Genomic DNA, 21,557 nt, shown 5'->3' with positions numbered 1-21,557 from the left:
ATTGGCATACTTGGTGGCAATTTCCATCATCCGAGTCAGGGTCATGTTTCCTGTCCGACCGAATTTCAGATTCAACTCCCGGTACCTAACGCCTTCCTTGAAAGCACAAATTGCCTGATGATCAGACACATCTTCTACCATGTGGTTTAGGGTGATCCACCTCTGGATATAATCCCTCAAAGTTTCATTCGGTTTCTAGACGCAACATTGTAATTCTGTCAAACCTGCTGGCCATTTGCAAGTACCCTCAAACGTTCTGACAAACACTCGGGCGAGATCTTCCCAAGTATAGATGCTGCCAGGTGCCAACTGATTCAGCCATGCTCTAGCCGATCCCTCCAACATCAAAGGAAGGTGTTTCATGGCCACCTCATCATTGCTGCCACCAATCTGGACATCCACTCAGTAGTTTTCAAGCCAAGTGTCAGGCTTGGACTCTCCGGTGAACTTACTGACTCCAGTCGCCAACCTGAAGTTGGGGGAAATCACCGCAGCTCTGATAGCTCTGCTGAAGCACTCTGGGCCAGAGACATGCACCCTGTTGCTGGTTTGCGGGCCTTTGTCATGGCCATATCGGTGAGCTCTGTTTCTGTCGACCAAGTCCTGCGTGAGAATAGATCTCGCATCAAAGCCTGGCTCCCTGGGGTCGACTGGAACACCTCTCCCGACACTGTGAGGGCGTCTGTCTTCATGTAGCCGAGGCACGTATGACCCACTCCTGGGAGGAGGCGTGGGCACTCGACGGTGACCATCGCGATCGGCTCGACGATCATACTGCTCCTGGTTTCTGTACTGATCACGCCGCTCCCCACGTCCCTCACGCCTCGGGGGCGATCTCGGGCTATGGGCTGACTGAACTGTATCTGCGACCACAGATCTGCTATGGATCCTATTCCGCGACTGAGACACGACCGTATTCTGCTCTCCCGCTGCCCGGAGCAAGGCCCTGATCTGCGCCAGACCTCGGCCAGCTTCTGACTGGGAAGGTTGAATCGACTCTGCTATCCAGGCAGCAACTGCTAGGTTCTGGATCGGTGTTCGGTATACCTGAGTTAGAGGTGGAAAAAGTTGGCGTCGACTCGACTCAGGAGCACGTTGACGAGCGTGATCGTCGAGTGCGCGCTGGAGATTCTCCAACCGAGTGCGCTCAGCCAGATTGGCCAAGCGAGCCTGCTCCAAGGCCTGGGCCTCGGGTGTTTCTCCAACTATAGGAGTATGCAGGGCATCTATGTTTCGGCGACGAAGTTCTTCTCTCTGCTGCGAGGAGAGAGGCTCGGGGCGGTACTCCTCGTGAACGCGCGACAGACCGCCGTTCCCGTCACCTCCGTCTTCACGATTGAAGCCAGGAGGGCCGCGTGGTCCCTTGACCACCAGGACTTCCGCTGCCGAGTCGTTGCTGCTGCACTCAGATGCAGTCTCTACGGGGCCAGTTGATAGATCGAACAGGCCATAGAGAGACTCGTCGGGCTCGATCGCCGCGACTTGAGGGGTGGCGGACAGGCGGGCCCCTGCATGCTTCACCCACCGTTGAAGCCTCGACCGGCCGGTGCGCTTGCTCTGGCGGGTTGCAGGAAGGGGGAAAGCCATTGGAGTCGACTGGTACTGGGTCGAGGTTGCTGCAGGAGGACGCCGCGGACGCACGCGTGAAAGTGCGTCACCCCGCGGGCGGGGAGCGCATCGACGTCGAGTGGTGCCTCCGGAAGCCAAGCGGAGTCGTCGGCGACAAACACGAGCGCGCCGAGATGGATCTCGCGGCCCTCAGCCAAACCTCCGCCTAGAATCATGATGATGGGGATCGGAAAAATTGCAACTTATCCAATAAGTCGCTAAGACACCTGCCCCACGGTGGGCGCCAACTGTTGTGGTTCTAAGACTGACAGTAGAATAGGGGGGTAGGAATGTAGAGGCAAGATCTTAGCTATGGAGGAGTTGTACGCACGAGTTTACGAGTTCAGGCCCAGGCCTACGTCTCGGAGCCCTGAGGCGGTAGACTGAATATATGTGTGTGAATTACAGAAAGTGCGAACCCTTGTCCCAGAGGAGGGGGGTGGCTTATATAGAGTGCCAGGAGCCCAGCTCCCCTCCGTTACACAGGGTTCAATGCTCATAAAGGAAAGGCGTTACTGGTAACGTCTATAGTAAAGAGTCATAAATGCTCATAATGCTATGGTTTAAATCCTGACCATTGCAGAGTGGAGGGTTCCTCATCTTCTGGTGGTCGAGTGTCTTCAAGGTGGTCGAGTGAGTGCATCTCCACGGTCGAGTGGATGACGGTTTCTCTTCGACTGCTTTTGATTCTTTGCAGAGATGTTCTTGGGGAGGATATGCTGGACTGGTCCGTGACCCTACCCTAGGTACATAGCTTCATCAGCGCCCAAGTTCGCATTTTCTCCGAAGAGCCACTCCAAATATGTCTGGAGTGGGAGGCAAGTGGATGGCCTCTACCATCCGGAAGAAGGACATCAAGGAACTTCGGGAGGCCGGATATCTAGCCCAGAGAATTGGTCACCGTCTCCTGACGGCGGGATAGATCGTCCCTACCCCGAAACCCCATGAAAGGGTCGTATTCCTCCCTCATTTTATCCGCGGGCTAGGGTTTCCCCTCCACACATTTGTTCGCGGCATCCTGTATTATTACAGGATCGATTTTCATGATCTATCCCCCAATTCCTTCCTCAACATCTCGACATTCATTGTCGTGTGCGAGGCTTTTCTCCACATCCCGCCACACTTCGGCTTATGGCTAAAGATCTTTAATGTGAAGCCCAAGGTAGTGGGTGGTGAGCACGCTGAGTGCAGGGGCGCTATGGTGAGCAAGGTGCCCAACGTCACATGGCCAACAGGTACCTTCAATGATTCCGTCAGGGAGTGGCAACAGGAGTGGTTTTACATTACTGAGCCGCGCGGCGCGAAGTGGGCCGTTGCTCCCGAGTTCCGATCTGGAGCCCCTCTGCGGCTCACGTCCTGGCTCAAGAAGGGCCTGGACTGGTCTTCGTCCGACGAACTATTGGCGCTCCAGACGCGCGTCAAGTATATGGAAGACAAGAATATCGAACTTGTCAATGTAGTCCAGGTGATGTTAGTCCGTCGGATCCTACCTTGTCAACGTCGGACTTGCAATCTATGGGAATTCGATTCGGCCAAGCACCAGACCCTGCGAGAGCTCTTTGGCTCCTCGCATGAAGACATCTGGAAGGTGCTTTTTAAGCCCGGCAAATCATGGCCGGACTCGGCCGAGGACCACGGGTACCAACTGTCCCGCCCTGCAAGCTCGGTAAGTTACCGTACATTTATTCGCATAACTCAAGGGAAATGCATAATGTGTTTTACACAACTCTCCTAGGGCTGGACGAAGAAGGCGGGGCAGATCCAATGTCCGGCCCCGCTGCCTGAAGAACTGGCCGGCCCACTTCTGACAAAGATGTTGGACCTGGCGCTTTACAAGGTGCCGGAGAAGAAGACCGAAAAGGAGGCCAAAAAGACCTGGGGCGGCCTTCATCACCGTGCCCGACCCGCCTCCAAAGAGGACGGCGAGGAGGAAGACGAATCCCTAGTAGGGGGAAGAAAGAAGAGGACGTCCTCCGTACACTTGGAGGCCGAGTCACCTAAAAGGGGAAAAACTCTTCTTCCGGAAGAGTCCACTGCTGTCGCCGATAGCAACCCGGTGTGGGATCCTAGGGCCCAGCCCCTAGTGAACTCGTAAGTATATAAAATTCAAACAGTTCATGTGTCTGGATCCATCATGGCATAGTATTTTAACCTGAGCCATATTTTTTGCAGTCTGACGGGGTCCCGTTCCGAACAATCCTCATCTGAGGATTTGCTGAGCTCGGATGCTATGGAGAGCGGGACGCCTCCGAAGGCCCCTCCCCCCAAACATGTGATCAACACCGAGGCTTCGTCCCAGAGGGACTCCGTCCAAGGAGGGGCGGAGAAAATCTTGAAGGCGGCGCTTGGAGGTCAAACTTCAGGGGCCGGAGACATGGGGGAGAAGATCCCCACAGGAGTCGACGGCGGGGACCATCTTGAATTCGGCCCCCAGCCGGACACAGTTTTGGAGACCAATACGGCTCCAGAATCAAGCAGGCGGCCTTCCTTAGCTGGAGAGGGCATCCCTGTTCCACCGGCGACCTCTGTCCAACCAGAGGCGCCGGGTGCTTTATTGGCAGCGCTGAAGAGCGCCTCCATCATCGATGAACATCATGCCCTTATGAGTGCGGTGATTGAGAAGATCCAGTCCGCTGAAAATGGACTGAAGAAGCCTGTATCGACCTTGTGAGAGGTTTTGAGGTATGTTTTATACGGTTTCGAAGAGTGCCATAGTATGGATAGTAGCCCCTGATACACTGTCTGGTGAATGAAAGAACCGGACAGAGCATCAAATATATTTTTCGCAGGAAGACTCATTTGATGACATCTATCTCTCTTATTTTGTAAGAAGGCGTCTGTAGCAGCTACTGCCGCTCATACCGTGGAAGTTTCCGAACTGAATCAAAGTCTGGAGCGGGCCGAAGCGGAGCTTGGCCAGTTAAAAAGGCAGTTGGAAGATCAACAAGGTATGCACAAATCTTGATTGCGTTCACTGCGAACGAATTTTTAGTATGATAGAATATGTGTCATGATTTGTGCCAGGGGTGATGACCGAAGTCGAGGCTCTGAAGAAGGCTGTTGCCAAGGCCGAGAAAAAGGCAGCCGCAGAGCAGGCTCTTCGTGAGAAGCACGAGGCCAAGGTTCTGGAAGCTAGGCGAGAGCTCCAAGAGGCCATGAAAAAATGCGAGACCCTAGAGAAGAGTTTGACGGAGAAAGAATCCGAACTCACCAGGGATCATCAGGCCGTGTGCGATGCCCGTGGGAAAACCCAAGACGCCCTGCAGGAGATCCAAGAGGCGAGGGAGATCACGGCGGGTAAGGTCTTTTTCCATGTAAAGTAAGTATTTCTGGAGAGAATTATGCTTTGTAATTTTAAGTTCGGATTTCTCCAGGGGTATTTGCAGAACTTCCTCGCAGCATATCGGATGCCGCCCAATTCTACCGAGCCAAAGAGGGGAATACTATGGATAAGCTCTTCTATTCGCAGTATCTGGCACCGAATTATGCGGTGCCTTTTACCGATCAACTGAAACAGCTGATCGAACTGCATAAGGCGGCCAAACTAGCCATGAAGGATTTGATTACCCGGCTATGGCCCGCCGAGCCGATTCCAGGTAGCTACTTCGGGCTCATGAAGTGGCTTGTTAGTGCCTGCCCTCGACTTGACGTCATCAAGCGGTCGGTCTGCATAGAAGGTGCACGAATGGCCTTTGCCCGCGCAAAGGTGCACTGGGGGGAGATGGATGCTGAAAAGCTGATGACCGAGGGACCGCCAGAGGGAAAGGAGCACCGCAAGCCCGAATTGTATTATGAAAGTGTCCTGAAGGGATCCTGCCTTGCGGCGGAGCAATGCACCAAGGACATTGTATTTCCATGAATATAGTCATGTTGTCCTTTGTAATGTGTGAACAAGGTCATTTCTATTATTTATTTCCTATTATAAAAGTTTGCCCTCCTGCGCGGCCGTTTTATATATTAAACCTGAGAATTGGCCAGTCGTTGGCTTCTGCCCCCTCGTAAGAAATACGGGGGTGTTCGGGATAAACCTGATCACTCTTTACCCCAGTGTTGGGTCCTTTGAAGGAGGTGTTCAGCACAACGAACCAGGCAATCAGACTATATGGCTTTATCATTCTCACTTAGCCATATGAGCATTAGGAAGGTAGGCGCAGCCCCTGGTGTTCGGAAGACCGCGCGAGGGGCCCTATAGGCACCTGATCGGAAGAAGAACTGATCCATCGCACGCTGCATTGGTTATGGCATTATGCGGGAGAAATCCTTAAAGATTTTACAACCTCTCGAATAGCTGACCAGCTCTCGCTGTATCATGACAGTCAGTTTTCGGCTTTCTCTACTGAGGTGCTCGTCCGGAAGAACCGGGACACAATCGCAGTAGTTCTCCCTGTGCCGCCTTAGCCGATATAGCGGAACGTAAGGCAGCAAAACATGGGAGTCGGGCAAACCCAACATTTGACCCAAGACATGATTCGGAGTTGATGCATATAATGCTATAAGTTCGGGGTGCCAAACTTCCGTGAACGTGTTCGGACGTTATTGTCGTATTATGGGTAAAACGAAGCCCCTGGCAAAGGCATATCGTGGTGTACAGATGCCACTTAACAAAAGAGTTTCAATAGGAAATAACAGCAAATAAGCGTCATATAAATCCACATGTTGTATTAGAATAATACGTCGAAGCGTATGAGTACAGGTAATGTGATAAAAAGGGGAATATGACTGTGGAACCTGCTGGGACCGGGGAGGAAGAAGATGTGTGCAGGTACAGAGTATAGTCGGATGGATGTCGCAAGGAATATCTAAAGATTCTCTTGTGCGTTCGAGCTGTTACCATGTCACCGGTCCCGGTCTGCGCAAAGGTGAGCCTGCAAAGGAAATGTAAGAAATATTTGTGTGCTGGAGAGCAGTTAAGCCGCGATATGTGGCATGTTCTGGACTTCGCCGGAATGTTTAGTTGAGCCCTGGACGATCCGGGCTATCCTGCCGTGAAGTAGTTCGGACTACTTTGAATGTGTCCGGGGTTTTAGCCGTCAACTCAAGATTTGACTGAAAGGTGCCCTCCATTGCTTCTGCTGTTAAAGCGGCGGCGTACTCTGTGGTACCGAGGGAGAGTTCGGCCTCACCATTAACCGTGATGACGCCGCGCGGACCGGGCATCTTGAGTTTACGGTAGGCATAATGTGGCACCGCATTGAATAGAGGGAATGCAGTTTGCCCGAGAAGTGCCTGATAATCACTGCAAAAGGGGACGATGTCGAAGATTAACTCTGCGGCACGGTAATTGTCTAGTGATCCGAAGACTACCTCGAGGACGATGGAGCTGATACAGCTGGCCTCCATGCGTGGTATAATACCTCTAAAGGTGGCTTTAGTGGGTTTGATCATGGAATGATCAATGCACATCTTGCGCACTGTGTCCTGGTAAAGCAGATTTAGACTGCTGCCTCCGTCCATAAGGACTCGACTGAGGTGGAACCCATCAATTATTGGGTCGAGGACTAGTGTGGCTGGATTGTCGTGACTAGTGTTGACCGGATGATCCATTTGGTTGAAGGTGATCGGCCCTAGTTTGTATTGCGGGCTGGCTAGTTTCGTTAGGTCGACATCCCTAAGGGTCTGCATCCAGTCCGGGTTGGGAGTGTGGGTGGCATTTACCATATTCACCATTTGGATTTGCTGGAGAGATTTCATTTGTCCTCCTCTAATTGGTGATCTGGGCTCCTCGTCGTTGTCATCGCTTTGAGACCCCTTATCTTTGTTTTTTGGCGCATAACCTGCTAGCTTGTTTGAAGACCCAACATTCTCCGTTGGTATGATTGGCTGGTGTTCCTGGTTTGCCATGAATTTGGCATGGACGGTCGAGTATTCGGTCCAAACTGGACGGACCCGAATTGTCATTTTTGAGTGGCCCTGTCCGCTGATCGGACTTAGAGCTATTAAAACCGGCATTGACTGCCGTGTCTTCGGCGCTTTCACCATGTTTGCGACGTTTGTGTTTGTTGCTCCGGGGTTTGCCGTTGCTATCTCTGGCCTCTGATTTGCTAGTGTTGCTTGCTGTGTTGTTGCTACGAGCCAACCAGCTATCCTCGCCCGCGCAGAAGCGGGTCATGAGTGTCGTGAGGGCTGCCATGGACTTTGGCTTCTCTTGGCCGAGATTTCGGGTGAGCCACTCGTCATAGATGTTATGTTTAAAGGCCGCTAGGGCTTCAGCATCCGGACATTCCACAATTTGGTTCTTTTTGGTTAGGAACCGGGTCCAGAATTTCCTGGCTGACTCCCCGGGCTGTTGTGTTATGTGACTCAAATCATCAGCATCCGGTGGTCGCATATATGTGCCCTGGAAGTTATCCAGGAATGTGTCTGCCAGGTTCTCCCAACTTCCGATGGAGTTTGCTGGCAAGCTATTCAGCCAATGCCGAGCTGGTCCTTTGAGTTTCGACGGGAGATACTTGATGGCGTGTAGATCATCCCCGCGGGCCATGTGAATGTGGAGGAAGAAATCCTCGATCCATACCGCGGGGTCAGTAGTACCATCGGTCAATGTTCACGGGTTTAAACCCTTCTGGGAATTCATGATCCATTACTTCATCAGTGAAGCATAGGGGGTGTGCGGCGCCTCTGTGCCGGGCTATGTCACGACGTAGTTTGTACGAGTCTTGTCTGCTGTGTTCGGCCCGGCCGGATTTGCTTTTGGTATATCCGGCATGATGGTCGTCGTCATGTGTTCGGGCGCGCCCTCGTGATCCTAAGATCGATCTTTTGTGTCCTGCTTTTTTTCCAATACGTCTCGCAGGTCCTGCATGTTACCCCGGGCCTTGCTGTTTTTGTTTGACTGGCGACGGGGTGCGGGCTGGACTTCGGGATTATATGCCACTTTGTCCCGGCCACGAGGTGGCCGGTTTGACGCATCATACGTTGGAAGTGCAGGCTTTAATGCTTCCTCTTCAAGTTGGGGTAGCAACCTGCACTTTGGGAAACTTTTTATTGGGCGCTCGAGTTCGTGTTCCTCGGCCGCCAGGACCTAGGTCCATCTATCCGCTAGCAGATCTTGCTCGGCTTGAAGTTGTTGTTGCTTTTTCTTCAGGCTTTTTGCTGTGGCAATAAGCCGGCGCTTAAAGTGCTCCTGTTCGACGGGATCCTCAGGCACGATAAATTCTTCGTCGCCGAGGCTCACCTCGTCTTCGGAGAGAGGCATGTAATTGTCATCCTCTGATTCTCCGTCTTCTGCCTGTTCCTTAGGGCTGGCTTGCCCATCCTCCTGCTCGAAGCCTAGCTGGAGGGGATTGTCTTCGTCTTCGGCACTATTTGCAGTGTTATTGTCTCCTATGCCGGTATTGCTGTTTTTGCTATGGCGGGGCTTAGAGCGGCGCCGATGACGCTGGTTCTTGAATTGCTTCTCGGGGGGGGGGGGATTATCCTCCATTGCCTTATTGCCATCGCTTTCTTTGGGGGTGTCCACCATGTATATATCATACGATGAGGTGGCAGTCCAGCGCCCTGTGGGCGGTGGTTCCTGTTCGTCTCCCGCATCGTCGTCCATACCATCGATGTCTTTAGAGTCAAAATCGAGCATGTCGGTTAAGTCGTCGACAGTGGCTACTAAGTGGGTGGTGGGTGGGGAACGAATTTCTTCGTCGTCCGCTTCCCACTCGAGCCGGACATAGTTCGGCCAAGGGTCTCCTGACAAGGGGAGAGACCGTAATGAGTTTAGTACGTTGCCTAGGGGCGAGTGCTGAAAGATATCCGCGAAGGTGAACTCCATGATTGGTGCCCAATCAGATTGGATGGGCACGGACGCGAGCGGTTCGAAGTCTGTGGCCGGGGACGAATCCAAGGGTCCGGCAACATAGGTCTCATAGGAGGTGAAGTCAGTATTCAACTTTATCGTCGCTGAGTGTGCGGCCTCCGTGGCGGGGTCCATCCACCTGTCCTCGGACGGCGCGATCTATTCCGGATTGAGGGCCGGAGTAGTTACAGGTGTGATCTCCCGAACATTGTCTGATGGCAGAGCTAAATCATGCTCATCGTGACTGTGCGGCGTACCTGACATGGGTTCGAATCCGTCGAAGATCAAGTCTCCCCGGATGTTGGCAGTATAGTTCAAGCTTCCAAACCTGACCTGATGGCCAAGGCCGTAGCTCTTGATCTGCTCCAGATGGCCGAGCGAGTTGGCCCGTAGTACGAAGCCGCCGAATACGAAGATCTGTCCCGGGAGGAAAACCTCACCCTGGATCGCATCATTGCCGATGATCGAAGGAGCCATCAAGCCTTATGATGACGATGTAGTGGAACTCTCAATGAAAGCACCAATGTCGGTGTCAAAACAGGCGGATCTTGGGTAGGGGGTCCCGAACTGTGCGTCTAAGGCAGATGGTAACAGGAGGCGGGGACACAATGTTTACCCAGGTTCGGGCCCTCTCGATGGAGGTAATACCCTACTTCCTGCTTGATTGATCTTGATGATATGAATATTACAAGAGTTGATCTACCACGAGATCGGAGAGGCTAAACCCTAGAAGCTAGCCTATGGTATGATTTTTGTTGTCCTATAGACTAAAACCCTCCGGTTTATATAGACACCGGAGGGGCTAGGGTTACACAGAGTCGTTTACAAGGGATGAGATCTACATATCTGAATCACCAAGCTTGCCTTCCATGCAAAGGAGAGTTGCATCCGGACACGGGACGAAGTCTTCAATCTTGTATCTTCATAGTCCAACAGTCCGGCCAAAGTATATAGTCCGGCTGTCCGAGGACCCCCTAATCCAGGACTCCCTCAGCGGGATCTACATGTGAAGCGGAGTACATAGCAACCTCGGAGGCAGCACATGAAGCAGTCTGGATGAAGGAGTTCATCACTGACCTAGGAGTTATTCCCAATGCGTTGGGCCCGATGAATCTCTTCTGTGACAACACTAGAGCTATTGCCCTTGCCAAGGAGCCCAAGTTTCACAAGAAGACCAGGCATATCAATGCGTCGCTTCAACTCCATTCGTGAATATATTCATGATGGAGACATAGATATTTGTAAAGTGCGTACGGATCTGAATGTCGCAGATTCGTTGACTAATCATCTTCCGCGAGCAAAACATGATCAATACCAGAACTCTATGGGTGTTCGATTCATCACAATGTAACTAGATTTTTGACTCTAGTGCAAGTGGGAGACTATTGGAAATATGCCCTAGAGGCAATAATAAAGTGGTTATTATTATATTTCTGTGTTCATGATAATTGTCCATTGTTCATGCTATAATTATATTAACCGGAAACTGTAATACATGTGTGAATACATAGATCATAATATGTCCCTAGTAAGCCTCTAGTTGACTAGCTCGTTGATCAATTGATGGTCATTGTTTCCTGACCATGGACAATGGATGTCATTGGTAAAAGGATCACATCATTAGGAGAATGATGTGATGGAGAAGACCCAATCCTAAGCGTAGCACAAGATCGTGTAGTTCGTTTGCTAAAGATTTTCTAATGTCAAGTATCATTTTCTTGGACCATGAGATTGTGCAACTCCCGGATACCGTGGGAATGCTTTGGCTGTACCAAACGTCACAACGTAACTGGGTGGCTATAAAGGTGCACTACATGTATCTCCGAAAGTATCTGTTGGGTTGGCACGAATCGAGACTGGGATTTGTCACTCCGTATGATGAAGAGGTATCTCTGGGCCCACTCGGTGATGCATCAACATGAAGAGCTCAATGTGACTAAGGAGTTAGCCACGGGATCATGCGTTACGGAACGAGTAAAGAGACTTGCCGATAACGAGATTGAACAAGGTGTAGGGATACCGATGATCGAATCTCGGGCAAGTAACATGCCTATAGACAAAGGGAATTGTATACGGGATTGATTGAATCCTCGACATCGTGGTTCATCCGATGAGATCATCGTGGAACATGTGGGAGCCAACATGGGTATCCAGATCCCGCTATTGGTTATTGGTCGGAGAGATGTCTCGGTCATGTCTGCATGGTTCCCGAACCCATAGGGTCTACACACTTAAGGTTCGGTGACGCTAGAGTTGTTATGGAAAATAGTATGTGGTTACCGAAGGTTTTTCGGAGTCCCGAATGAGATCCCGGACGTCACGAGGAGTTTCGGCATGGTCCGAAGATGAAGATTTATATACGGGAAGTCCTTATTCGGTCGCCGGAAGTGTTCGGGGGGTTACCGGTATTGTACCGGGACCACCGAAGGGGTTCCGGGGGTCCACCTGCCCCGGAGGGCCCTATGGGCTGAATATAGAGGGGAACCAGCCCCTAGGTGGGCTGGGCGCTAACTCCCCCCTAGGGCCCATGCGCCTAGGGTTGGGGGAAACCCTAGAGGGGGCGCGCCCCACCTGGCTTGGGGGCAAGCCTCCCCTTGGCCGCCGCCCCCCTCTAGATGCATCTAGGGGGACGGCCCCGTCTCCCTTGCCCCTATATATAGTTGGGGGTGGGAGGGCAGCCGCACCCTTCCCCTGGTGCAGCCCTCCCCCTCTCCAACACTTCCTCCTCATCCGTCGCGATTGGCGAAGCTTTGCCGGAGAACCACGAGCTCCATCACCACCACACCATTGTGCTGTCGGAGTTCTCCCTCAACTTTCCTCTACCCTTGCTGGATAAAGAAGGAGGAGACGTTCCCGAGCTGTACGTGTGTTGAACGCGGAGGCGCCGTTGTTCGGCGCTTAGATCGGAATCGACCGTGGTCTAAATCGCTGCGTGTATAACTCAACCAACCGCGTTCTTGCAACGCTTCCGCTTAGCGATCTTCAAGGGTATGAAGATGCATTCCCTCTCTCTCATTGCTAGCATCTCCAAGATTGATCTTGGTGACACGTAATTTTTTTTTGAATTATTGCTATGTTCCCCAACACATGGAGTACTGGCGGATGCGACTATCAAACGATTCATCTTTAAGATGCTGATTGAAACACCACTTCATGTCTATGATGCACCACTTCATGTCTATGATGAAAACCCTTGTGTGATCTTTATTGATCGGGCTCAACACCGACGAACTTGCGGTTTTGTCTTGTTTGGAACCGTTGTACTTGTCGTTGTGCTGGTCTTCATTGGTTGGTATCGACAGTTGGGATGAAAATACAAGTCCATGTTGGCCAGGGTTGGATGTGACACCGACAGCGTCAAGAGGTTTATTCCTTTTTAAAGGCGTTGCCGCGTAAAAAGTCAACTTAGTCGTAGATGTAATTTCATATAATGTAATAACTTGACCATGGTTATATTTATTTTGTACTCTACTTGATCGTGTGTGTCATAATAATGCCATTGCCGGGGATTTACCTCTTTGTCGAAGAAGAAGAAAAAGGAACAATCACAAGGGTCTATCAAAGAGAGGACAACATAATAGAGACAACAGTTATTGTAGCAACTGCACACATGGTTACTCAAAAGGTCCATAGGAAGGATCCAGAGCACTTCCATGCGAGTGTCAACATCGCACACACCAATTTCGCCGGCAAACTAAGAATGGTATTTCTCGAGTACATAGGAAAAAACTGCCATATTATAGGTTAGGGTTACAAAAAACTACCTCTTTTCTTAAACACTGGCTGTTATTGACTGTTAAGTTGGGTCAGGCCCACCTGTTGAATCCCCCCCCCCCCCCGCGTAAAATAGTATGTGGTTACCGAAGGTTTTTCGGAGTCCCGAATGAGATCCCGGATGTCACGAGGAGTTTTGGCATGGTCAGGAGATGAAGATTTATATACGGGAAGTCCTTATTCGGTCGCCGGTAGTGTTCAGGGGGTTACCGGTATTGTACCGGGACCACCGAAGGGGTTTCGGGGGTCCACCTGCCCCGGAGGGCCCTATGGGCTGAATATAGAGGGGAACCAGCCCCTAGGTGGGGTGGGCGCCAACTCCTCCCTAGGGCCCATGCGCCTAGGGTTGGGTGAAACCCTAGAGGGGGCGCCCCCACCTGGCTTAGGGGGCAAGCCTCCCCTTGGCCGCCGCCCCCCCCTCTAGATGCATCTAGGGGGCGCCCCCTCTCCCTTGCCCCTATATATAGTGGGGGGTGGGAGGGCAGCCGCACCCTTCCCCTGGCGCAGCCCTCCCCCTCTCCAACACTTCCTCCTCATCCGTCGCGATTGGCGAAGCTTTCCCGGAGAACCACGGGCTCCATCACCACCACACCGTCGTGCTGTCGGAGTTCTCCCTCAACTTATCCTTTCCCCTTGCTGGATCAAGAAAGAGGAGACGTTCCCGAGTTGTACGTGTGTTGAACGCGGAGGCGCCGTTGTTCGGCGCTTAGATCGGAATCGACCGTGATCTGAATCGCTGCGTGTATAACTCAACCAACCGCGTTCTTGCAACGCTTCCGCTTAGCGATCTTCAAGGGTATGAAGATGCATTCCCTCTCTCTCATTGCTAGCATGTCCAAGATTGATCTTGGTGACACGTAGATTTTTTTGAATTATTGCTATGTTCCCCAACACATGGAGTACTGGCGGATGCGACTATCAAACGATTCATCTTTAAGATGCTGATTGAAACACCACTTCATGTCTATGATGCACCACTTCATGTCTATGATGAAAACCCTTGTGTGATCTTTATTGATCGGGCTCAGCACCGACGAACTTGTGGTTTTGTCTTGTTTGGAACCGTTGTACTTGCCGTTGTGCTCTTCATTGGTTGGTATCGACAATTGGGATGAAAATACTAGTCCATGTTGGCCAGGGTCGGATGTGACACTGATAGCGCCAAGAGGTTTATTCCTTTTTAAAGGCGTTGCCGCGTAAAAAGTCAACTTAGTCGTAGATGTAATTTCATATAATGTAATAACTTGACCATGGTTATATTTATTTTGTACTCTACTTGATGGTGTGTGTCACAATAATGCCATTGCCAGGGATTTACCTCTTTGTCGAAGAAGAAAAAAAAGGAACAATCACAAGGGTCTTTCAAAGAGAGGACAACATAACAGAGACAACAATTATTGTAGCAACTGCACACACGGTTACTCAAAAGGTCCATAGGAAAGATCCAGAGCACTTCCATGCGAGTGTCAACATCGCACACACCAATTTCGCCGGGAAACTAAGAATGGTATTTGTCGAGTAAATAGGAAAAAACTGCCATATTATAGTTTAGGGTTATAAAAAACTACCTCTTTTCTTAAACACTGACTGTTATTGACTGTTAATTTGGGCCAGGCCCACCTGTTGAATCCCCCCCCCCCCCCCCCCCCCCCTCAATCCCAATCCCACGACCTCCCTCGAGGCAGAGCTCTTCCGAGCAGGAGCTTGAGGGCACCTTGCCCGCCGGCTTCGGGCATCTTGAACACTGTCTTTTTATCTAATGGATTACTTAGCGTAGATACACATAGATGCAATACATATGTAGATGCAATTTCAAGTAACGTTATCTATCTCTATCACGAGCAATTCTACTGTATAAATCTGCCAGAAGGTTGTACGCCGACGAAGACGTTATTCCGAAGCAGCAAGATCGTGGCGATTCTGGTACTCCAGTAGATGTTTAGAAGGTGCCTCTGGTTGGCTACCACTCTGCCATTGATGCAACGGTTCATGAGCTTGCTCGCCATGTCGGGAGGCCACATGAACTTGAGGATTCCTGTCCTCTCCTAGTCGTAGGCTGTCAATTAGCAACCGCTGTTCAGCTTGCTCTCCGTGACATGGAGCTGGACGGTGGTGGTGCTCACGGTTTTCAGGTGGCATCTGGACAGACGACGGCGTTGGCCAATTGGAGTCCCATGGCGGAACGACGCCTGCACTTGCACCCGGATACCATTGCTGCAGAGGTGGACCTTGCTCTCCATGCAACAGCATCGTCCCAACATCATCGGTCTGAACATTGTCGGTGCACGACCAAGGATAGGTGACAGCCATGGCAGCATTGGAAGTAGTACAAGCTGCGGATGGCTCCAGTACCCCTTGAACCCCGCCGTTGGGAACCGGCTGCTCTATCTGGTGAAGCAGTTGTCCAGTCGGGACATACATCGTCGTCGACGACAATGGTAGCTGCAGAGAGGCGGAAGCAAGCCGACGATCGCTGCAGCTTGAACTACAAACCAGACGTGTGCCGTCCAACCCAGCCGGTACCGTCCGGTGCCCCAGAAACCCCACGTCGTTCGGGATGTCCATGGCGGTTTGCTGCGCCGCTGTTCCTTGTGCTCTGGCGGCGGCATCGGCGTCGCGAACCGTTCGATACTGGTGCAGCAGAAATTCGAGTCGCTCGGCCTGCTTCCTCAAATCCATCTTGACGTAGTAGTCTTTAAACCAACTATTGTTCTGGTCACGAAGCTCCTTGTAAACTGGACGTACACCAATCAGATTGATCAGAGAGAATATTAATACGTGGTGTTAATCTATTCGGTAACCTAGTAGTTTCTTGACATGATTGGCAGATAGATATATAGATGTAATAAATCCAATAACACACGAGGTGGAAACGTACAGCTTACCAGCAAACGCGGCCGCCGGGTGAAATCCCTTCTCGCGAAGCTCGTGGAACATCTGCTCCTTGCTCATGCCTGCCGCCAGGCATCTCTCCACCTCCTCCTTAACCTTCACCGCCCAGAAATATTACAGATTAGTTTCTTTCACCTAGTTCTACTTCTACCTTCTATCTACATCCCCGTTGTTTGATCGCGCGCCGGACAGCGGCGCCATGGAAACTAAGCACAGGATCTTACTTGGGCGATGAACGCACGGGCGCCGTCTTCGTCGCCGCCGGCGTGGAGGGCTGCCCCGCTGCTTCCTTGGTCGTTGCCATGGTTGCCTGCCTCGCCCTGCTCCATTGTGCAGTGGTTGAATGCGTGTCACCTTCACTTTGATTTCCTGCCGTGGTTGAAGGGGGTGGAGACGCAATGGCGTGGCCACGAGTTGCATAAACAGAGGGGTTGTTGGACGTAGGAATATGGTTTTCCTAACTAGAATAGACTAGAGTCCTTCCCCTGGTTATTTATGCCCACACCATCTTCGGTCGGTACGTTGATCCGGTGATTGATTCTGGAGGCTAGCTTCCCGGAGTCCAGACAACCTTCGCCGGCGCCTTGATTACGTGGATCTGGGCAGACCGTCTTCGGTTGATCCGGTGGCTAGAGAATGCCGTACAGAGCTAGGAAATCAGAACGTTGGAAGTTGGTTAGATCAGACTAACTGAGCCCCTTTTTTAAAAAAAAAAAGACTAACTGAGCCTTTAATGGGCCTCTAATGGGCTGATGCCTGATCGTCCCATATAGAAGTCAAAGTAGTGTGTGCAGATTTGTCTAAAAAAAGAGGTAATATCACCGGAAGTTAAAGAGCTTGCGTCGCATTTTCAGTTTGGTGCTAGAACTTTGAAAATATGGTTTTATGGTCATCTAACTTGTCTCAAGCGTGCAGGTACGGTCACAATACACGTATGCGGGCGTATCCATGCGTAGGCCCCATTTGTCAGTGACTGATGGCGTCGGGTGCGTCATATTTTTACATAGAACACCCTTATTTTTTTATTTGCGGAAAAAGTCAAGCACAACGATGAATGTTTTGCATGGAACACCCTAACAGTTCTTTTTTACAAGAAAAACCTGTCCACAGTCGTGCACACATATAAGCAAAAGTAAACACCAGAAAGGTGCGCTAGGATTTGAACGGGGATGGATTGTTTTAAGGCGCCAATAGTATTTCTCCAGATGACAAATATTGATAACGAACGTATGTGTACTGAAGGCTCATTTTGTGCGTGCTATTTTTTAAAGATATATGTAAAATGTAAGTAATATAGTAATGCTCAAATATTAATATATTATATATACAGACAATGATTAGTAAATAATAAAATTAAATATAAACATGTGTATTATATATAAAATATTTAGTACAACGTAAGTATATAAACATGTGTCTTGTATATAAAAAAATAGTAAAAGATAAGTAATAAAATTATGTATGAATATTTGAGCGTGAAAAATACTATACATACAAACGATGATTAGTAAACAAAAACGTTTAAATATAAACCAGTGTATTATATAAAAAATATTTTGTGAATACAGACACTGAAACTGTTTATTAGATAAATATATTTATTGAATAAAAAAACACTCGCGGTTTATATTAAATTATATAGGATGATGAATACAAACATGTACTAAATATATATATGAATATTCAGTTGTGTATAACTCATCACTTATATTCAAAATAATTATATAATATAAATATTAACAATGATTTATTCACATTAAGTGTTTAAATTTAAAATTATACAAACATTGTACTACAAATGTGTGTACAATTATTGAAACGTTTGTATAATTAAAATAATAGTTATATAATATATTTATAAAACATATATTTATATAATACTTTTATAAAAATAATAGTTATATAATTAAAATAATAGTTATATAATATATTTATAAAACACATCAATTATTGAAACATTTATAAAACACATATATTTATATAATACTCAGGTTTATAAAATATCTTACCAAATACTTTTTATATAATACACATGTTTATAATTAAAAAAAATTATTTACTAACCGTCGTCTGCATGCATAATATTTTAACACACAAATATTTGACCATAATATTATATACTCCCTCGGTCTCAAAATAAGTATCTTAACCTTAGTATAATTTTGTACTAAAGTTAGTACAAAGTTGACACACTTATTTCGGGACGGAGGGAGTATATAATACACAGGTTTATATTGAAATATTTTTTGTTACTAATCATCATATGTATGTATAATATATGTTCTGAGAGAGTATGCATAATTTTTTCACACACAAATATATGGACATAACTTTATTACTTATGTTTTACATTTCTTTTAGTCTACTTATGTTTTACAAAGATCTTAAAAACAAATAGCGCCTGCCAAATGAGCCGCAGTATCCGCAGCCATTTAAGTTCCACATGGGTCCTCGTTTAATACGTATAGGTAAGTTGTTCATATTAAGCATCCTACCCTGAATGGTTGAGGTGGCTGGAGCGTCTCATGTTAAAGTGGGTGGTATTGGATTTGAGGATTTTTTGCATATATATTCAGTACTGCTGTGTGGTTTTTTCTGTAAATATAAATGCGAGGTAGCTTTGTGCAAAAAATTCATAGCGGTGGTTGTCTATTTCCGCAAATAAAAATTTTATGAGGGTGTTTTATGTAAAAAAATACATGACCCCAGTGCCTTCACTCACTGATAAATGGGGCCATGCTGTCTGGTTTTTTTGTAAATAAAAATGCGAGGTAGCTTTGTGCAAAAATTCATAGCAGTGGTTGACTGTTTCTGCAAATAAAAAGTTTATGAGGGTGTTTTGTGTAAAAATACATCACACCAATGCGTTCACTCACTGATAAGTGGGGCCATACACATAGATACACCCGCATATGTGTATTGTGATCATATCTGCACGCTTGAGCAAGTTAGATGACAACAAAATCGTATTTTTAAAGTTCCGTCACCAAACTAAACATGCGTAAGTTATATGGCTCCCGGTGATATTACCACTAAGAGTCACAGAACTTGTGCTTGATATTTGGTTTGATTCTAAAACTTGCAAAATATGAAATTATAATCGCTTAACTTGTCTCAGCGTGTAAATACGGTGCTTTATACATATCTTGCGTATGGCCTGCTCACGTGGGTGTCAGCGTGGCATAGGCCCACCTATGAGTGGCTGCAAGCAATTTATTTTCTTTCAAATAACTCCAAGACCTTTTATTTGTCTACGTACAGAATTCCTCAAATAAAATGGAAAAATGCAGCAAGAGGGATTTGGTCCGACGATCAACTGCTAAGAGCATTTACAGCTGTGATGGTCAAATCTGACCCCTCAAGTGCTCGTGGACGCGCCCTGGCGCGTCCACTGGCATTGACTGGGTACGTCTTATATTTGCCACTCTGTGTCCGCGCATCTTATATCCGGCGCCTTATATCCATACTACACATGCAACGTTGATCTACTCTATGTGATCAAACGACGGACAATTAAAATCGGCTGCAAAGGAACACGAGATTGGCTGCAATTTGACATTAACAAACTTCGCCACATCCAAAAGATCATAATTTTTCACCAGACAAGTTCTTAAACTTCTACAACTAGAAACGATATAAACATTGAGGACGGGGAGGGGGCGGAATCACCACTTCCTCGCCGGGCCTTTGCCCTTCCGGTCGCCGGCGCAGTTGTAGGCGTCCGCGGCTAATGGAGGGTCTTGGTCGTGCGACGAGGAGGTCCAGCTTTCGCCATCGTCGGAGTCGGAGTCGAAGAGGATGATGAGCCCCTTCATTCGACGGGCCGTCCTGTCCTGCTCCCGCTTCAACCTGGCGACCCGAACCTTCTGCACCACTTTGCAAGCATGTGTGCTTCTTTGTTACAATCACGCTTCTCATGGATCACTTCTAAAGAGGAGAACATAGTCAACTTCGTCATGATCTCGTCAATGATGAATTTTCTCATACCTAAATAAGTCTCTCTGATGTGCTTCACAGTGGTCGTTGGACAATCCGTAGACACTTATATGTGTTGAACGTTAAGGTTGAGTGCTAGAGACCATGCTTCATTGCATGCCACCGCTTCAAGCGTCTCTGGTTCATTTAAATCGTCCACCATGATAGCCAAAGCTCCCAAATATTTGTGCGTGTCGTAAGGCAAATCGCAACGAGTGATCTTCTCTCACCACTCCTGGCTAGAGCCGCATCTACATTGAACTTGACCCATTTTGCTGTGATGGATCCCATTTGTGTCAATGTGCACTACGAGCTCCATGATGAACTTTCTCCCTCTTCTTGGGAATTAGAGCCAATTCTGCAAGGTAAATGTTGATGAAACACAACGTAGATAGTGGAGATTGGAACTCATGCTCATGTATAGCTCTCTTTCTCACCCACCAGACCGCCCATAATGCAACAAGAGCTTTCACATAATCTTCTTTCTTCGTCGTAGTTTGTAGCTTCGCCAGCCATAAGCGTTCATTATCAACATTGATAGCTATCATATGTTCAACAAGTTCCTCGTCAAGCAGAGCCCACACGTACTTTGCCATCCGACAATTTATAAGAGCATGATTTTAGTTGTCCTCGGCCCGGTTACAGGTCGTGCAAATATTGAAATATTTGAGACCGTGATATACCGCTGAAACGGACCTCTTCTGCAGGAATTGAGTTCTGCGCTAGTCTCCATGCAAAAAAAATTAAGTCCAGCAGGTATCTTTGCACCCCATAGTCCACATCATTTATTTGTGTTCGCCTTCCGATCAAAACAACAACCTCTCCCTTCTAGCCAGTCCTCTCTTCTTCGTTTTGTCTCACTAACATCCAATAGGCCGACTGAACCGTGAAAGATCCAAACCTTTCATACTGCCAAGCCTAGCAATCCTCCGAGGAGATTGGCGCCGATGGGATATTCATAATTGCACGCACGTCAATATGCTCAAGGTGCTGGAAACAAACTCCCTGTTCCGTCTTCTCTCTACCCCTTTAATAAGGTCCGCCATCATCTTAGGCGGCTTTGTATATCAAGGATGAACAACACATAGAGTGAAATCTTTCGGAATCCAATTGTGGTTTCAAATACTTGTGGTGTTTCTGTTCCCAATTCTTCTAACAAGGCCTTGTTTGAGGACCGCTCTACCTTCTGAAATCGCATGCCAAATCTGAGACGGGTGAGCGCTTAACTCCGAATCCAGAAAATCACAAGCGGGATAGTACACAACTTTTAATAACCGAGCACTTAGCGACTCAATGTCCTGCACCAATCCCCATGCTTGTTTTGCGAGCATTGCCAAGTTGAAAAATTGTGTGTCTCAAAAACCTTGACCCCCATATATTTTGGCATCGTCAAAACATCCCATGATACCCAAGCTAATTTGTTCTCACCACTTTTGCTACCCCACAAGAACTTTCTAAGCATAGTTTTGGTACTGTAACAAAGTCCTCTAGGGAGTAGGAAACAAGACATAAAAAAGTTGGA

At 48.4% G+C, this 21,557-nt stretch overlaps 1 protein-coding gene across 1 annotated transcript; it reads right to left on the bottom strand.

The window, feature by feature from the left end:
• Positions 1–14,877: 14,877 nt before the first annotated feature.
• LOC123185872 (uncharacterized) lies at positions 14,878–16,506 on the bottom strand. The gene is made up of 3 exons (XM_044597687.1): positions 16,285–16,506; positions 16,054–16,156; positions 14,878–15,903 (listed from the first exon to the last, which is right to left on the bottom strand). The coding sequence occupies exons 1-3, from the start codon at positions 16,387–16,389 to the stop codon at positions 15,059–15,061; spliced, it is 1,053 nt and encodes a 350-aa protein (XP_044453622.1). The 5' UTR covers positions 16,390–16,506; the 3' UTR covers positions 14,878–15,058.
• Positions 16,507–21,557: the final 5,051 nt, after the last annotated feature.

Source organism: Triticum aestivum, chromosome 2A (genome assembly GCF_018294505.1).
Source record: "Triticum aestivum cultivar Chinese Spring chromosome 2A, IWGSC CS RefSeq v2.1, whole genome shotgun sequence".
In the NCBI taxonomy this organism is placed as follows: domain Eukaryota; kingdom Viridiplantae; phylum Streptophyta; class Magnoliopsida; order Poales; family Poaceae; genus Triticum; species Triticum aestivum.
Note: the sequence above shows the minus strand (reverse complement) of the source record. Positions and strands in the feature narration are given on the sequence as shown.

What these genes read in the sequence shown, in the direction of transcription:
- LOC123185872 (XM_044597687.1), bottom strand. Translation starts at nt 16,389, where the DNA reads ATGGAGCAGGGCGAGGCAGGCAACCATGGCAACGACCAAGGAAGCAGC. An exon ending in CCCGTGCGTTCATCGCCCAA is followed by an intron (nt 16,157 to 16,284) that starts GTAAGATCCTGT and finishes TGGGCGGTGAAG; the next exon opens with GTTAAGGAGGAGGTGGAGAG. An exon ending in CCCGGCGGCCGCGTTTGCTG is followed by an intron (nt 15,904 to 16,053) that starts GTAAGCTGTACG and finishes GTGTACGTCCAG; the next exon opens with TTTACAAGGAGCTTCGTGAC.